This window comes from Vulpes vulpes, chromosome 1, assembly GCF_048418805.1.
Source record: "Vulpes vulpes isolate BD-2025 chromosome 1, VulVul3, whole genome shotgun sequence".
NCBI lineage: Eukaryota > Metazoa > Chordata > Mammalia > Carnivora > Canidae > Vulpes > Vulpes vulpes.
In genome coordinates, this window is record NC_132780.1 from 155,664,681 (window position 1) to 155,682,368 (window position 17,688).

Genomic DNA, 17,688 nt, shown 5'->3' on the forward strand with positions numbered 1-17,688 from the left:
AAGAGATCATAAGAGCTAAGATACCTTTTGAGTTTGATACATCCATTTCTCCTACTTCAGTTGAAAAAATATGTTGTTTTGTGACTTTCTTTCTTGTTCTTCTTAATTTACTCATCCTGCTGGCTTCAGTCTCATTACCTTCATCTCTTGTATTCTGTAATAATTAATAAACAAAAGGCCAAATAACAGATCATGCACGCAACTAAATTTGGATGTCAAGAAAGCATGGCAATTGCATAGCTAAGTTTTAAAGTGAATATAAAAGATTTTTACAAAGAGGTAAATTTTGTCACTTCCATATGCTCTTGAATAATTCAAAATTTAAAAGTCTAATATTTTGCTTACAGTCTGGATATTCTACACTCCTTTTATATATGGTATAGAAGTGTCATTAAATAAATTAAGGTCTTGTCCAACTAGTGAAGATTTCTATGTTTATTTTTTACCCTGGGATATTTTATATTATCCATTCCTAAAAATATTTTACCAAATCCATTTCAGCTTCAAAGTCCTCTTTTTATGACTTCCATCTTTTTTCGGATCTCAAACCTTTTGGCCAGAAGCACAAGTACCTGAAGAATTAGATTTTATTCTCTCTTTTTTCTTACACTCATCCTTATTGTATCCATATTTACTTGAAAAAAAGAAGCAGTTGCATTCATAAAATACTATTTTTATGTGTAAAACAAATATTATACTTAAATAGTTTTATGGCTTGGGAAAACCTAAAAAAACATTTTAAAATAAAATAGCCTAAAAAAAATAGCCTAACTTTTACAATCTAGTTCTCATCCTTGACAGAATTCCTTGATAGACCTATCGAGGACTATTCCCAGCATGGAGCTGGGCGGTGAAGCAGGGGCTGAGGGGTGAAGAACTCCTGCATCTCTGCACTAACAGTGGAATGAATCACCCCTGCAGTCCCAGGACACAAAAGCTAACACTGGGAAAAAAAAAGAAAAAAGAAAAAGAAAAAAAAGAAAGAATGAAAACAAAAAAAGCTGACATTGCTGTTTTTTGTTTTTTGCAAACCCTTTTTGTAGTTTGAAGGAAGAGGAAAGGAGCAGGGATAGAGTCAATAACTGTAGTCTAAAATGTTTTGAGCTATTGTCTTTTTGAAGAGCAGGTTCTGAAAGGTTCCACATCTGGGAGCAAGTTATAAATATGCGTCCAGAGTGGTTGCTGGGGAACAGCTGCACACATTTGTCGATACCAATTCACTCTCTAAAAGCTAAAATAAGTAAAAAGAATTGAACTTGTATTTATATGTAATTATGATACATTGTTATTATTGTTACTATGCTTAAAAATGATATTTCATAGGATAAAATCTTTCATGTCATCTTAAAATTTCACATCTTAGAAGATTGTGGTTCCTTTTACCCCAGATAATTTTATATTTGGATGATGTGATACTTCTTGCTAGATATAGTTTATTTTTTTCTAGCAGCTTATTATTTTATTTAAATATTCCCAATACACTTCTCATAGAATTCTGACAGTGATATACTGGCCTTATTGTACATAGTCACTATCTCCAATATTGCATTGCCAGAAATATACATTATATAATTGTACTTTTTGGTAAGTGTTTTTATAAATAAATGACTCTAGCTTTAAGAAGTCTTGTTTAGGGGTGCCTGGGTGGCACAGTCACTTAAGATTCTAACTCCTGGTTTCAGGCTTGAGTCATGAAATAGAGTCCCACATTAGGCTCAGTGGGGAGTCGACTGTAGGATTCTCTCCCTCTACCTCTTCCCTCCTCACCCCTCGCTTGTGCACTTTCTTACTGTAAAATAAAATAAATCTTTAAAAAAGTCTTGTTTAGAAATGAAATACTTGGTCAGGTATATAAATATGAAAGGAAATTGAGTAAACTAACATTTGTGTTAACTTTATCCATTAAGGATCCTCTCACATACAAATTAAAGGAATCAAATGAGATAGACTTTCTTTCAGCTTCAAACTCTAACCTCATGCATCTGAGTGGCTCAGTGGTTGAGCATCTGCCTTCCGCTCAGGTCATGATCCTGGGGTCCTGGGATCGAATCCCACATCAGGCTCCCAGGAGGGAGCCTGCTTCTCCTTCTGCCTATGTCTCTGCCTCTCTCTGTGTGTTTCTCATGAATAAATAAATAAAATCTTAAAAAAAAAAAAAAAAAAAAAACCTCTAACCTCAATTGAATAACAATGTGCTAAAACTAAGCACTTTGTCAGGCACATTTTTCAGCATAACCCTTAAGGTAACAGAATCTCCATTTTACAAATGAGAAAAGTGAGACCTAAAATAACTTGCCCGAGGCCACAGAAGTGAATGAGAGATGCAGTTTACAAACAGGTCTTCTAATTTCCAAAATGCCATTCTACTTCCTAAATGCCAGAGATTCAAGTTTAGAGAGGATTCATTTTAATAACGTTCACCTGCTTTCATATAAACCAGATCAAAAGGGAAAGTTTAAGAAAAAAAAAAGATAATTCACCTCATTACTAACCTGAGATTTTTACCAATAAAAGCCCAAGAACTAAGTCATAATTCATGCCTCTAACTCCATAAAGATGCTCAAAAGAATTTTTTTTCAAATTAAGAATACATTTAGTTCAGTCCTTTGAATTATTTTTTATATACAAGGATGATCAAAGTATAGACACAGCTGTAACAGCTGAACCAAATTTATTAGATCCTTGGCTTATCCTGACCCCAGTAGAATGTTTTTGTTTTCCTAAATCTTTCAATTATATTTGGTTACAATATGAATAATATATCAGTAAAAAAGCCAACTAGCCAAGATTCATGAAGTTTGCATTCTAATTCTGACTTTTCCACTGAGTTACAAGTCCTTCAGGAGCCTTGTCATTTTCTTCTGTAAACACTGCTATAAATAAAAATATACCCAGCAATTATATTCACAATTTATAAGTATTTTCATAATCAGGCAATATTTTAAATTTAATTTAATACAACAACATCAAAGGAACATTTATTATTGCCTACATTTTGCCAAAGCAGATATAGGTCCGTAGAAGTTAAGTGATTTGTTCAAGGTCATATGACAGCCAAGGAAGAATGGGAATTATTTGAGAAGTTTCCCACAGCACTGTACCCAGACAGTTGAACTGGGAGAAATTTCACTTCTATTACATAATGTTATCTATACAACTGGTAAAACCTTGTTCACTCAACTTCCTCAATTATAGATTTTTTTCATTTGCATATTTTTTTATAACTCTTCTCTGTGTAAGGCTTAAAACAACCTTAAGTCACTACCAGCTTTAAACTTCATCAGTCCAAACAGTGAGGACTATGCAAATTGCTATGGTAAGGCAAAGTCAAAGAGATAAAATAAATAAAACATGATATCTTTCATAAACAATCTTACAATTTAGTACAGGCAATAAAGAGTTATAGAAATTGAAGGTTTCCACGTTGTCAAGAAAGAGATATAGGTCAGGGATAGCAAACTCAAATACCAGACAGAAAACAAAGAGACTCAGAGGGCTGGAGAGTGACCACCAAAGCTGACATCTCTCCAGGAAGAAGCCTAACTTGGTTCAAGTCAATCACTGCCATGACAAACATGGCCCCAGTGTTGCCAGCTTTAGAATGCCAGTGTTGGCAATCTAAGAAATGCCAAAAGTCTGGATTTTGGTGAAATTTTATGATTTTTAAATGTTAACAATTAAAGTATAAGTAGGGAATAAAGAAGGAAAGAAAGTTTCTCAACTTCCACACAGCCAGGTCTCAAAAAGACTGGAATGCAGTTCAGAATATGCAGCAGTTCTACAGGGGCCTGGTCACAATGATAGCATCAGTGGCCACGTATATTTTCCCTAGCACTGGTATCTAGTGTGGTACTAAGGGATAATGGTCAAAACGTTTAACTCTTACTATAGCTGACAAAAGAAAAAAACACTTTTATTATATCTACTACATGTGATCTCTCTTCTAAATGCTTTGTATATATCAATTCATTTATTCTCAAAACAAGCCCTTGAGATAAATATATTTTCATCCTCATTTTAGATTATGAGGATAACTGAGTCAAAGAAAGACTAATTAACTGGCTCAAAATCACATTTCTCATAATTAGCAAAGATTTGAACCCAGGCAATCGGCTCCAGATACGAGCACTTAATGTATCCCTAATGAGTACCATCAGAATATCCCTGCATCACTGCTGGGGTGCTGGGAAGCTAGGGCAAGGTTCTAGAGAGCCCCTACAGGGCCAGATCTTAACTCTTCAGTGGATGGATCGTGAAAATGTACAAAGGCCCAAGAGGATTAGTTGGCTAGATACAGAAGTTAGGATGCTTGGGAGGAGACAAGGGACTCTTGTCAGCACCTGTTTACCAACTAGTTTAGAAACTTTTCACCAGATGTGCCTGGGTGGCTCAGTTGATTAAGCATCTGCCTTTGGCTCAGGTCATGACCTCAGGGTCCTGGAATCCAGCCCCATGTTGAGCTCCCTGCTCAGTGAGGAGTCAACTTTTCCCTCTCCCTCTGCCCTTCTCCCACTCATTCTCTCTCTCTCTCTCTCTCTCTCTCAAATAAATAAATAAAATCTTTTTTAAAAAATAAAAATAAATTTTTCATCATTTGTCAGGCATTCAATAACATAGTTCCAATTTACAGATCTCCTGGTTGCTCCATCATGTTGGATAAGCAGTGCCTGATGTATATAGTAAGTACTAAACAGATGTTAATCCTGATTATTATTACAGAGACACTGTGCATTACTGGGGATCTCTGTTGGGAAGATATCTCATTCTAGGTTACCACATGCGCCCCTGACTCATGGGAGCTGGCTCTCACTGAGTCAAGCACTAATCCCTCATCTAAAGAGCTCTAGATTTGGGGCACCTAGGTGGCTCAGTGGTTGAGCATGTGCCTTCCGTTCATGTCGTGATCCTGGGGTCCTTGGATGGAGTCCCACATGGGGCTCCCTGCATGGAGCCTGCTTCTCCCTCTGCCTATGTCTCTGCCTCTCTCTGTGTGTCTCTCCTGAATAAATAAATAAAATCTTAAAATAAAAATAAACAGCTCTAGATTCTGAACAATAAACTAGAGGAACCTCTCAGAGAGATTAGGGTATGTCAAGCAGTCTGAGGGTCCTCAGAGAGGGTGCTGTGACCTATATACTCATGCTTAGACTCTATAGCACCGCTATTATTAAACAGGCAGACTATTTTACAAATAGTCTTCAGACAGCCAGGGAAACTAGGCCAAGCTTTAAAAAGAAGAAAGGACACTTAAGCTGAAGATAGAGGTGAAGTAAACCAGGTTGGAAGAACCACAAGCATAAGCACAGATATTCAATTTCATTTTGATAGCATAACATAAATATGCAAATCTAATTCATGCTTAATTTAGACAATCTCAAAATTCTACAACAACAGGTTGATCCTGACTTGATTTGACATTTCCAACGGAGAAGCTTTTCTCACTTCAGAAATGTTTCTGCTATCATCCCATTAGAGGACTCCTTTGTCTCATACATGGGACTGGCCTTAAAGAATGTTTCATATCACAAGAATTTTTCACAATTCATGTTTTCCTCATCACATTGTTTCTTTTTGAAAGCTGTTATATGGTTTAGTATAAGTTTGTCACTTTGCATTTCAACTCAGTGGCTTGATCAAATTAACTAAAAGAGGCTTCACCTAAAGGGATCCTGCCAACCATTAAATTTAGACCCTAATTTGACCTAATAAGTTTCCGTTCCATGTATTAACCGGTGTTATTTAGATTCTAAATATCACTGACTTACTCATTTGCTTTTCATTTTGTCTAATGGCCACCTTTTTAATATCAATACTTTAAAAACCTTTGTTTTACCCTTATATACTGGCTATAGTCTGAGGCATAATCATTAATGGATCTACTAAACATTCTGATTTCATTAATGATAAGGGTGTGTGACCAGGAGAGCAAGCCAAAAAGAATCTTATCAAGTTTTAACCTCTGTTAGAAATAACGGGAAAAAAGTATCAATGATTACCAAATGTAAAAGAATATGAAAGTGCCTTCAGTTTCTTTAAAGTGTGCTCTTCAAAGAAAAAGGGGGGAAAATGTATTCAAAATATTTATAGAAGAGACACTTCAAAGAACACAGTGCAAACTTATGTCAACTAATCTAAAAATATCCATACTGATTTACCACTATTTCTTCTTCTGGCAATTTGTTCTAAGAATATAATACAAAATATATAAAGTTATATGTGTGTCCAATGCCACCTTTGTTATGATAGAAACTTGAAAGCAGCACACAATGAAGTGGGAAGAGTTAAATACATTGTGGTAGTTCTACTCAGTAAATTCACCATTTAAAAATGAATGCTTACATTTCCTATTTTTGTCACCTGGATTACCACAATAGTTACATTGTGGTTCTCCCTCCATTCTCCACTTCTACCCATCCTTCAGGGTACTACCCAGGGTACTTCTTTATTTTCAAAAAAAATGCTACTTATTTATTTGAGAGAGTGAGTGAGCAGACAGGCAGGAGCAGAGGGAGAGGGAGAAATAGACTCCCCCGCTGAGCAGGAAGCCAGACAGACTCGGGGCTCCATCCTAGGACCCAGGAATCGTGACCTGAGCGGAAGGCAGACACTTAACAGACGGGCCCACTGAGGCACCCCACAACGGTGCTTCTTTAAATCACAGTTTTGGTCTTATTATTTCTCTGCTTGGGATACTTTCACAATTTTGCATCACCTTCATAAAAAATTTAAATTAGTATTCTCTGAGGCTCTGCAAAGGCCAGTCTCACTGACCCCTGCAGATTCCGTAGCTGGCCATTTTTATGCACAAACTTTATCTCCATCCATGCAAAACCAGTTTTATCATTCCTCTGACTCACAACCAAAAGGCAACGATTAGCCTAACTATTATGGTTCCTTAAGTGCCAAGAATATATTTAGGTGTTCTTCTAGAATTAATAATCACTGCAGCAGGGGATCCCCGGGTGGCTCAGCGGTTTAGCGCCTGCCTTTGGCCCAGAGCGCGATCCTGGAGACCCGGGATCGAGTCCCGCGTCGGGCTCCCTGCATGGAGCCTGCTTCTCCTCTGCCTGTGTCTCTGCCTCTCTCTCTCTCTATCATGAATAAATAAATAAAATCTTTAAATAATGATAATAATCACTGCAGCTATAAAACATGGAACCACTTATGACCCAAAATGCACTTGGGCAATCTAGGATAGAGATCATATTGATCAGACTATGGTAATGGTTGTAAGGATGGTGAAAATGAGCATACTACAGATATATTTGGGAAGTAAATTTGGCAGTTTGGAGATTGACTTGATATAGGAAGTGCAAGAGATAGAGGGTCAAAGGTGATAGGTTTCTGACTTGGGAACCCAGAATGAGGAGGAGACCTGAGAGATGAGTTGCTAAGTTCTGTTTTGAGTGCATGGAATGTATGATAATTGTGTCATCTGAAAGCATCCAGCAAGCATTGGCCATGTGGGTCAGAACCCAAAAGATAAAATGGAAGGAAAGAAAACTCCTGAAAGTGCTTAGAATCATTAAGAGAAAGAGCAGAGATTGAGAAAATAAGAGAACAAGATAGAACTGGGAAACAACAATATCTAATAAGTAAATATAGGAATGGAGTCCCAAAAAGTAATCAGAGAAAAAAATGATGAGAAAGGGAAAGAAAAAGTTGGGGCAGAGTGGTTTCACTGATAGCAAGAGATAAAGCTGTCTTAAAAGAAGGAAGCACCAATAGGCCTACTACTGAAATGATAAACAAGGTTGGTATTAAGACCAGTGCATTGTATTTTGTGACCCAGGTCACTAGAGGCATTGGTAAAGGCAGGTTCAGTAGAAGAATGTGAGCAGCAGCCAGACTGCAGTGATTTGGGGAGGAATGAGAGGTGCTTAATCCAGGGTCTACACATGATAAGCACACCAGGAATGTTCTCTACTGCTAAGTGGAGACAGTCAGGACATATAACTCAAAAGTAAAGGAGGAGACAGACAATGACCACTGGAGAAGTACATAGAGGTCTAAGAAAGCTTATGTTGCTTTTAGGAAGAACAGACTTACACACATTTAAATGCTTAATGTTAATAGAGACACCTGGGTGACTCACTGGTTGAGCGTCTGCCTTTGGCTCAGGTCATGATCCTGGAGTCCTGGGATCAAGTCCTGCATCAGGCTCCCTGTGGGGAGCTTCTCCCTCTGCCTGTGTCTCTGCCTCTCTCTGTGTGTCTCTCATGAATAAATAAATAAAATCTTAAAAAAAAGAAGAAGAAAGGAGTTAATAAAGATGTTGAAGAGAGAAAGAAAAAGGATAAAGTGAGGTTCCTGAATTCAAGCAGAAAAGATGGAAACTAGAGTTGCAATGAAGGGATTAACCTTAATATATCCTCCTCTATAAGAGGAAGAAAAGAAGACATAATGCTAGAAGAAAGCAAGAAGGGAAAACTTAAGGAGGAAAGGAAAATTAAGAGGAGAGGAAGGAGGAAATTGTCAACATTTAATGAGTGCTTTTCAGATGACAGAATGGATGATTAAGTTCACCCAGTAAGTGGCAGAATCTGAATGTGAAACTAATTTTAAACCCTCATCTTTATCTATAGAAAGGTAGTCAGTTATGGAACTTCCAGTTTTCTCTTCTAGGTGGGAGGTGCTCAGACAGTAGAAATATGGAAGACTAAAAATTTAGAGAGAATGGAAATGGTTTGCCATTTTTCATAGCAGAGAATGTGAAAAAAATCAACTCGGGGAAAAAAATGTTGAGTGCCCCATAGAAATTGGAGACTTTTAAGTTATAGTGGCATCAATCTGCAAGGGTAAATAATTTTTTCTCCAGCAAAACTCTTTCAGAGATGTGAAAAACTCAGGATTGAGGTTTTGTGAGAATACAAACTTAGGAAGACAATGACAAAAAATAGGTTGGAGATATTGACAAGGAAGACTAAAATAATGAAATATGGAATCCAAGATAGATGGAATGGAAAATGAAATCAGGAAAGACTGATAAGAAGAACCCAGTCAACAAATTGGAGCGCCCTTAGAAGGTAGCATTTTAGATGTATCATTGAGCTGAGTATATTGACTAGAATAAAATAGGAATTGAGTAAATATTTTTTAATAAATGAATACAACCAATGCCTACCATGTTGAAATATAAGGCCAGAAGGAAATTTTAACTCAGATCTTTCCTTCATAAATGATTCAAAATTAAATATTTTTGGATGTCCAAAAGGACCTGATGGTAATTCAATTGGTTGATGTAATCAAAACACTTTTTATTACATGGACTCCTTTAGTTTTCTCAAGAAGAGCAAAGAGAAAAAGAAGCTCTGCTGATAATAAGATGCTCCACAATGACTCTGTTCCTTTTGCCATTAATGCTACCTTTCCTTCAATATTTTTTCACTGTATTTAACCTCAAAGCCACACCTTATTTTCAAGGTTATAATTATTCCCTTTAAGACAAACTCTTATTTTCTGTTTCCTCATAGTATAATTAAAACATGCTGATATTTCAAAAGAATTTTCTAAATATTAAGGAACAGTATAAAAGAAATAAAAAGGAACCAAAACTACAAAATATCAGTTTTCTATTGTCTTGGTAATTAAATATGTTTTCTTCGATTTTAATCTGTTGTTTATCCTACTCAAGATCTGTCTGAAGTATTTTCCTTTTAGTTCTCTAGTTCACCAACCAGATAAATAAGCATCATTTGGAAACTTATTTGAAAATTTAGAACACTTCTTCATGGTCTAGTAAGTGATTCACTCTTTCAACCAGGCTGTTTCTGCAGTTATTTTAGTCTTATATTAAATCAGAGTCCCTGAGATCATTAAAGACAAGGACCCAAATGAGCACCATTTCCAAACTTTAAAAAAAAGTGAGACACTTTTAGGAAGACTTTACCAACAGATCTACTTATCCCCAACACTAGACCTTCATCTGTATATTTTTAAAGAGTTTTAATCCTTAAACTGCATTGCATTTTAGGAAGTTCCATCTAAATACATGGACTCTCTGGAGATTTTTGTTATAATTTTTTCTTTATTACAAATGTAACAATCTTCAATGTAAAAATTCAAAGGTCAGAAACTCATAAAGTAAGATGGAAAACTTAAAAAACAAGAAGAGTCCTCTGTTTCCGTCTAACCTTTAGATTTTTAACAAGCAAATATTTTCAGAAAGACTTATTTCTTACTACTACAAATAACTCTTATAATGGCTTATTTTCTAATATAAGTTTTTTTAAGAATTGTTTTTAGTGATGATTTAATGTGTCAATATTGATTGGTACTAGACACATTTTGAAATATACCAAAAGTAGAAATTGAAGGGAATAGATACAGTACATTCATACCCCTTGTTGACAGGTGACTACTGGGGCCATCCTTTGTATGAAATTCACTCATTTACTTAACAAATACTTAGTGAATATCTACGAGAGGCCAGTCATAGGTCTGGATGCTCTAAGAGAAATAAAGACGAGCTACTTATTGTTTCATGGAAAATAAATATAATACATGATAGTGGGCATAGGTATACTATACATGAGGAAGCTACTACTAGAACCATCTTCCTGATGAAGCAGCTGAGCCTCTGAAAGTTGCAGTAACTCCTCTGACTTCACACCTAGAAAATAGCAGAGTCCAAACGTGTAGTTGGAAACTCTTCTTCCATTTTTTTCCATCCTACTTACATTGGTTACAGGCAAAAAAACACTGAAACCTAAAAATGTTGCCTAAAAACTAAATACTGAGCAGTTTTATATAAAAGGCAGCAAGAAATTCAAACGTTTTCTTTTTAACTTCACAGTTCAGTATAGAGTTCAGTAGCATCCCTGCCTTTGGAGGTAAAAACTAAGCACAGAAAGGTAAATACAGGTAAATTTCTTGGAAGTTACAGAGAATCCAAATTTTACTTAATAGAATGTCTAAAACTGGGATGGGCTATTTGGAAACTTGTCAGGTTTCTCATCCTCAAGCACATCTGTGGAGGGGTTAGACAGTCAAATGTCAGAAATGATTCAGATAGTTTCCAGATCTTCCACCAGAGACACCACTTTTGTAATAAAATAACCTCAAGCCAAGTCGGTAGGTTAGATGGAACACTGTTCCACCTATATCTCCACCCTCACCCAAGAATATAGGAAAACTATCGTTATAAAGAGCTCCTATGTGAAAGAAATGTCACAATGTAAATGATGGCGGCTGTTCCCACAATGTAAATGATGTGAAGAGCTCTGGATCTCACTTCTGTTTCCAAGAAGATGACAAAATATGCAACAGCAGCAACAAGCCTAGAGCAAATCTCACCTCTGGAGGTAAGGCAATGCAAAATCTGTAACAGAACATTTCATATGAGAAAATTGTGCATAGCCAATAGTTTCAGAGAAGGAAAATAGTGATTTTATAAATATCTAACAGCATGTTATTTTCACAATACGAAGCTAAATAACAAACGAAGCTAAAATAATTAAGGCTCAAATATTTGGTCAATTCCCTGAGCTTGGTGCTAGTACTGGCTTTCTTTTTTTTATTGAAAAAGAAATTTCCATATTTTCCAGAGAAATGAAGATTTTTGTCCCTAAATAGGTTCAAAGTAATTTTTGAAGGCTTAGTGATAGGCAGAAAAGCAACACAAAAGCTTCAAAGCTTCAAAGGTGAGAAAAGATTTGTAGAAAAATTTAAATATACATATAGTATATGATATATATTTATGGCAATTGGTTCTATAATACAGTGTGAAGTAAGATCCAAAAACATTATAGAACTGTCAGTGAAGATATCAGCCAATAGGCTGTTGCAGATAAAAATATTGGGCTTCATCAAAAAGAAGATTTTAAATGTGACAGCAAAAGGTGTTCCATCTTTTAGAAAAATATGATGTGCTATGGCTGGAATACTAAATATAGTTCTAGTCACTGTCCCTAGGAAAATATTAATGGGCTAGAAGTGGATCAATATGTGTTTATTTATATAAATGTATACCACATAGAATTGTTATCATTATCATATAGAAAGGCAAATAAAATTCTACTGTGTAAAAGAAAAAGTGCAAAACTCTTCAAGGCTATAAAAATGAAAACTTAGGGGAGTTATTACTGGTCATCTACAACATAATAAAGTATATATGATGAATAATTCCTGTTATTCACTATGTTCTAGGCACTATTCTAAGCACTGAACACATATTAACTCATTTAATCTCTTTACAAAATCTCTTCCAGTCGATAATATTAACATCCAAATGAAGCACAGAGAAATCCAATAATTTGTCCCATCTCACCCAGTTAATAAGTAGTAGAGCCAAGATTAAAACACAGGCCTTCCGGTTTCAAGGAATATACTCAACCACTACATATGAAACACAGACCTAATTTTTAACCTCAAGAGATGTACATAAAGGAAAGTGGATTTGAGGTAAATAAAAACAAATATAAAATGAACTAAAAACCTTGGAATCTAAAAACAAAACTGAATTTTAAGAGACCAAACACATTTAAAATATAAAAACAGAATCAGGAAATCTTTCTAGAGTTGCACAGAGAAGCATAAAGCAAGGGAAATTAGGGTAAATTGGGATAGGGGAATCTCAAGCCTTGAGTCCTGCTTCTAGAAAGTCAGTTATGGCCTCCCACAGAGCTGCATTTAATGCTCCAACACACACACACACACGCACACACATACACACGCAGGCATGCACACACAGATGACACAGGCTGCAGAACAGAGTGAAACTCTGGTCTGAGCCAGATAGGATCCATTCTTCCTGCAATATGGAAACATCACCCCTTTGTGTCTACCTGTGCAGGTGTTTTCCTTTGTGTCTACCTCACAGGTATTGAGGCATAAGTATCATCTACAGGGCAGAGAACAGATCTTCCCCAACTCACTTGGCATATTACTCTGCTCAGTACCTCATACATGGCTTTTGACAAATAGATTTTAATTATTATGATGTGCTGCCATTTCCCTCAATTTGCAACTTCATACACCTGTAAGGTCTACTTTTGGGAATAAGACTCTGTTTTTTATCTATTTTCTGTTCACTACTGCTAAGAGTTTGGCTGGATACATGACTTTATGACATTGTTTTGAATAGAGAATCTCAGTAAAATATTCTTTAGGGAAATACTAAATCTAAGATTAGGAACTATTCATTTTCACTGAAGAGACTCTACTAAAGAATTTGTTCAGGTTGGGGAAGTAATCATCCTGGGAGTTTTCTTCACACATACAGTCTGACCTTTTGATTTATCCAGCCTTTGTTCAGCTGCTGTATTTTTTGCAGTTAACCTCATGCTGCTGCTGCTCACGTTACCAGAGCATCTGGTATGGAACAAAATCATTGTCCTTTTCCAGATACTAGTTAATGGAAAATGGAATGTCACACACTATCTCCCTCCCACCTCCCACATTCTTTTTCTTCCTGAGAATATGACTCTACACAGGGCAGCACAAGAGCTATTCAGTGGAGAGTTGGGTCAAGTGGACACCAAGGCTTACTCTTATTACATCTATTAAATATAATGTTCTCTCCCAGTTATCAAGGAACTTTTCCCCAAGAGACAGTGTTTGTCTCTTGCTGTGAAAATCGTGTACTTTAAAACCATATTGCTGGTTTTTCTATTCTCCAATCAACATTGATCTACACTGCTCTTGGGAGACTGTGACTCGTAAGGATTTTCACAAAAAAAGAGTCACCTGGGATCCTTGGCTAAAACTGTAGGAGGTACGGTTAGGAAACACAGTTTTGCCATAGGATCACAAGTAGTAAAACCTAGACCAAGAAGAATTCGAATAGTTAGACATCAATATCTCAAAAAGGTAAAGATGTGCATACTAATTACTTTCTCAAAGCCATCATTTGCAGCTACAAATTTACTTTCAGATAAACTTGTTCTGTTGAACAAACATGTCCATCATTTGATGTCTCAGACAATGACAGGACACTGCTTGATGAACCACAGCTTCTTTCCAGCGAGCCTCTGCTGCACATACTGTTGCCTAGTTTCCTTGTGGAAAGTACATTTGTTGTCTCCATGAGCATTGCTCATATTCATTAAACATAGCAATGACCCCATTATTCCTTGATCTTCCAGCTTTCTTCTCCACTAGATGGAGGAGTGGATATCAGGTCTATTTTCTCTATGCCACTATTTCAAATACAGTGCATTTCTCTACCACTATGCTTTGCACATAACAATAGTGTTTCTTCTAGTTTATTTTCTTAACTTCATCTAAAGAAAACCCACATCCTCCCAGACTTGACCACAGCATGCCTCCCAGTCTACATTTCAGTCTTTTAGAATGGTCTGTCAGAAATACAAGAGTAGAAGCTGGGTACATACACATTAAAAACTATCAAGAAATGTTACATGTTGACAAGTGAGTATTTTAATATATTCTAGAGCAGATGAGAGGCTATCACTATTTAAAATGCCATGCTTTTCAATTATAATTTGAAAATGGGTTTTCACCTTTAGCCACTTAACCTCAAAGCATTTTTATTACAATGAGACAAAAGCTTTGAGAAAAACAAAGATTGGGCTCTTAATAACAACCAACATAGGCATAGAAGAATTTTATAGCATCCTTATGCTTCTGAAACCCAGTGCCTAATGAAGTTATTTTCAATGATCGTTCAAACTAAGTGAGCTTTTCTAATGCAAATTCTGAATTTAGTTTTTATTATATTTATAAACTCAATACATAGTGGAGGAGAGTTTCTTCACAAACTTCTCCAAAGCAGACATAAAGCAAGTATAATCATGCTGCCCTTATTCATACTGGCACTCAAATAGATGACATAGAATAATAAAAATCTTTACTGTCAGTATTTTGGTAAATAACATTTTAACTATTAACTTCATACCTCCTGCAGAAGGTCCCCTTCATCATTCATCTCACACTTTTTTATTTAAGTCGACTTTGGAAACCACAATATGCCCAACAAATGCATTCAACATGTATTTATATGTATACCTGAAACAAACACTGCAGATGATGAATTCCATGGAGGCTCTTTCCAGAGTGGTCTGGCAGGTAATAAAAGATAAACACCAGACTCTGATGTGTCATGCCCAAGGCACTAGAAGAGTCAAATGACAAATGCTGGAAATGCACTAGAAGAGTCAAATGACAAATGCTCATTTATGCCTGACTCCCTACAAACAAAGGACATTACAATGCTTAAAACTGTGTTGATTGACTTTTTCTCCAACATACTGAATTTTGTTATATAACAATTGTATTCTAGAATGAAATCTATTGTTAGATTCAGATGATGAAACCTTTATTAGACAACTATGCAATCACGGTCCACAGACAAAACACAAATGGAAAAACACAGCTGTAAGTGACCCAGATTTGTACCAATAGCAAAGATCCACTCATTTGTAGTTCCTATTTTTCTTTTCCTTTCTTTTCTAGGGTCCCTTCTAGCCTCTAAATTAATTCCGGTCCTTCATTATATAACAAAACCCATCTTTCTTTAGCCTTTCTAATTCTACAAATGTCAGCCTCTGACAAACCCCAGCCCTTCCCAGCTGGCCAGGGGGAGCACACGATGATCTACAGGTTACCCTATATGGTCCTAGGAACAATCCTAACTCAGTCAGAGAGAACAAGGAATGCTTTTTCAATGAAATTACACTTCTGCTGCCTTCAATTGTGACTTTAAGTTGGTGGAAGAGGGTAGAGGGTGTTTCTAAATCAAATCAAATCCTTTCTAAGCATTTTCCATGTTTGAGTGTACAGTCTTCCATAGCTGATCACTTCATTCCTGGACTTTGGCCTGAGGAAGCTCAGGCCAGCACTCCAGCCCATCATCCAGGCCTAACTCCCTTGTTCTATTTCCACAATAGCTTAGTTATTATTTTATGTTTGTTGTAGTCAACTCTACTTTTTCATTTATTTCCTTTTTTTCACTTATTTCTCTACTCATCTTTCCACCTGCCTCTATCTTTGTGTTTCTTTTCTACATTATAAATTTCAGTATCTTCTTAGTTTGCCCTCTCTGTCTACTTCTAATCAAACCATAAGATAGAATTCAAACACACTGTTTATAACAGAAGCTATACTGCTGATAAGTTTTCTTCTCTGTTCTTAATTACAAAACTTAGTATATAAAATTTTTTCATTTCTCTCCTAAAACTTAAAAAATCAAATTATACTTGTTTACCTAATTACTTTATGTTGATTTTTCATAATTTGATCCAAATCCAAATGTCAATACTAATTTTCTTTATAAACTTTAATAAATCAAGACAAAGTAAAATAATTATAGCTGAAGTTTTCAGATAATCAATATTATTTATATGAAATATAACAACTTACATACTGTTTACATCCATAACCACACTCTCTTTCTTTAACCCTGCAATTAATCATCAATTCTTATTCTAATAAACAAGGTAAAATGAAAATATTGTTGTATCATAAAACAGGGAGTTGGTACATTTCTGAAAAATAAGTCAGATAAATAGTTAAGTCTTACTAAGTTGTTAGAACTTCTTTATTATTCATTATATGAGAGTTTTCATGTCACATGCAAAGCAGTTTTACCTGCCCAATAGTGGCACAAACTGCACACCATATGTCAGAGAGATCTTAATTCAGAGATTCTAATTTCCAGTGACAATCTATTCATTGATCATCTTTCCAATTTTGTTGTATTCAGTAGACCTGTAACTCATCATTTCTGACCTCCCAGTCAAATTGCTTTAGACTCTCCTCACTCTAAACCTCAAGATTAGCTACTTTAACAAGTTGCCTCCACAACTGCTTCCACTTGTCTAGTTGTATGCTTACTAAAAAATAATCATAGTTATTTTCAAAATCGCTTATCTTAATTGCACTAGTTATTGCAAATATGCAGTTTAATTAAATATTATATAAACTAATACAAAGAAAGATAGTTAACATTGCTTCAAAGCTAAGATGAACACTTTACAAAGACTTGAAAATGATACAAGTCTTAGTTTGCTATGTTTAAAAAAAATACCATTACCTAGGTAGTTTATAAATTATAAAAATATATTTCTTATAATTCTAAAGGCTAAGAAGTCCAAGATCAAGACACTACAGATTCAATGTCTGGTGAGGGCCTACTTCCTGGTTCATAAATGGTAGTCTTCTCATTGCATCCTCAAATAGAGCTTTCTGGAGTCTCTTTTAGGAGGGTACTAATCCCATTCATGAAGGATTCAGTAAATAGCAGTACATGTATAATAAAAAATTGTTGCTAAATTCTGTTTAGGTAATACACCTGTAAAAAAATAAGATAATTTATTAAAGTATAGAATTTTCTTTTGGCTTATCCTGAGATCTTACATCACTAAATAAGTAAATAATCTTATATTATTCTTATATGATGCACTATGACAACAGTTTATGCAAGAAAGACAATATGAGATTCAAATCAGTGAATATATACTCAAAACAAGGTATTGATCCCAAATCAATAGATTGGATGATAAATGTATAATTATATGACTTAAGTTAAAAGAGTATCTTCAGATAAGTACTCCTTTTTAGGGTACTTTATTTCAGCTGACTTTCCTCATCAATCAACCAATTTTCCACTGATTGTTTAAGATAAAAGATCTTCTTTATCTTTACAAACTTTTCTTTAAAAAGTGGATGAGGGCTTCTGGAGAGAGATGCCAGATATAACACCTGCATTTACTTTTGCTAGCTAAAAAA

The 17,688-nt window shown here is 35.5% G+C and overlaps 1 protein-coding gene across 1 annotated transcript in view; it reads right to left on the minus strand.

Annotated features, from left to right (window-relative positions):
• Nucleotides 1-15,127, minus strand: part of LGSN (lengsin, lens protein with glutamine synthetase domain) — a 29,546-nt gene extending 14,419 nt beyond the window's left edge. The window contains exons 1-2 of the mRNA XM_025991111.2: nt 14,968-15,127; nt 25-154 (exon numbers count right to left, since the gene is read on the minus strand). Coding sequence (XP_025846896.2) covers nt 25-154; nt 14,968-15,063 — 226 coding nt within the window. The 5' untranslated portion in view covers nt 15,064-15,127. The remainder of the gene's footprint in view (nt 1-24; nt 155-14,967) is intronic.
• Between the last annotated feature and the right edge of the window lie 2,561 nt (nt 15,128-17,688).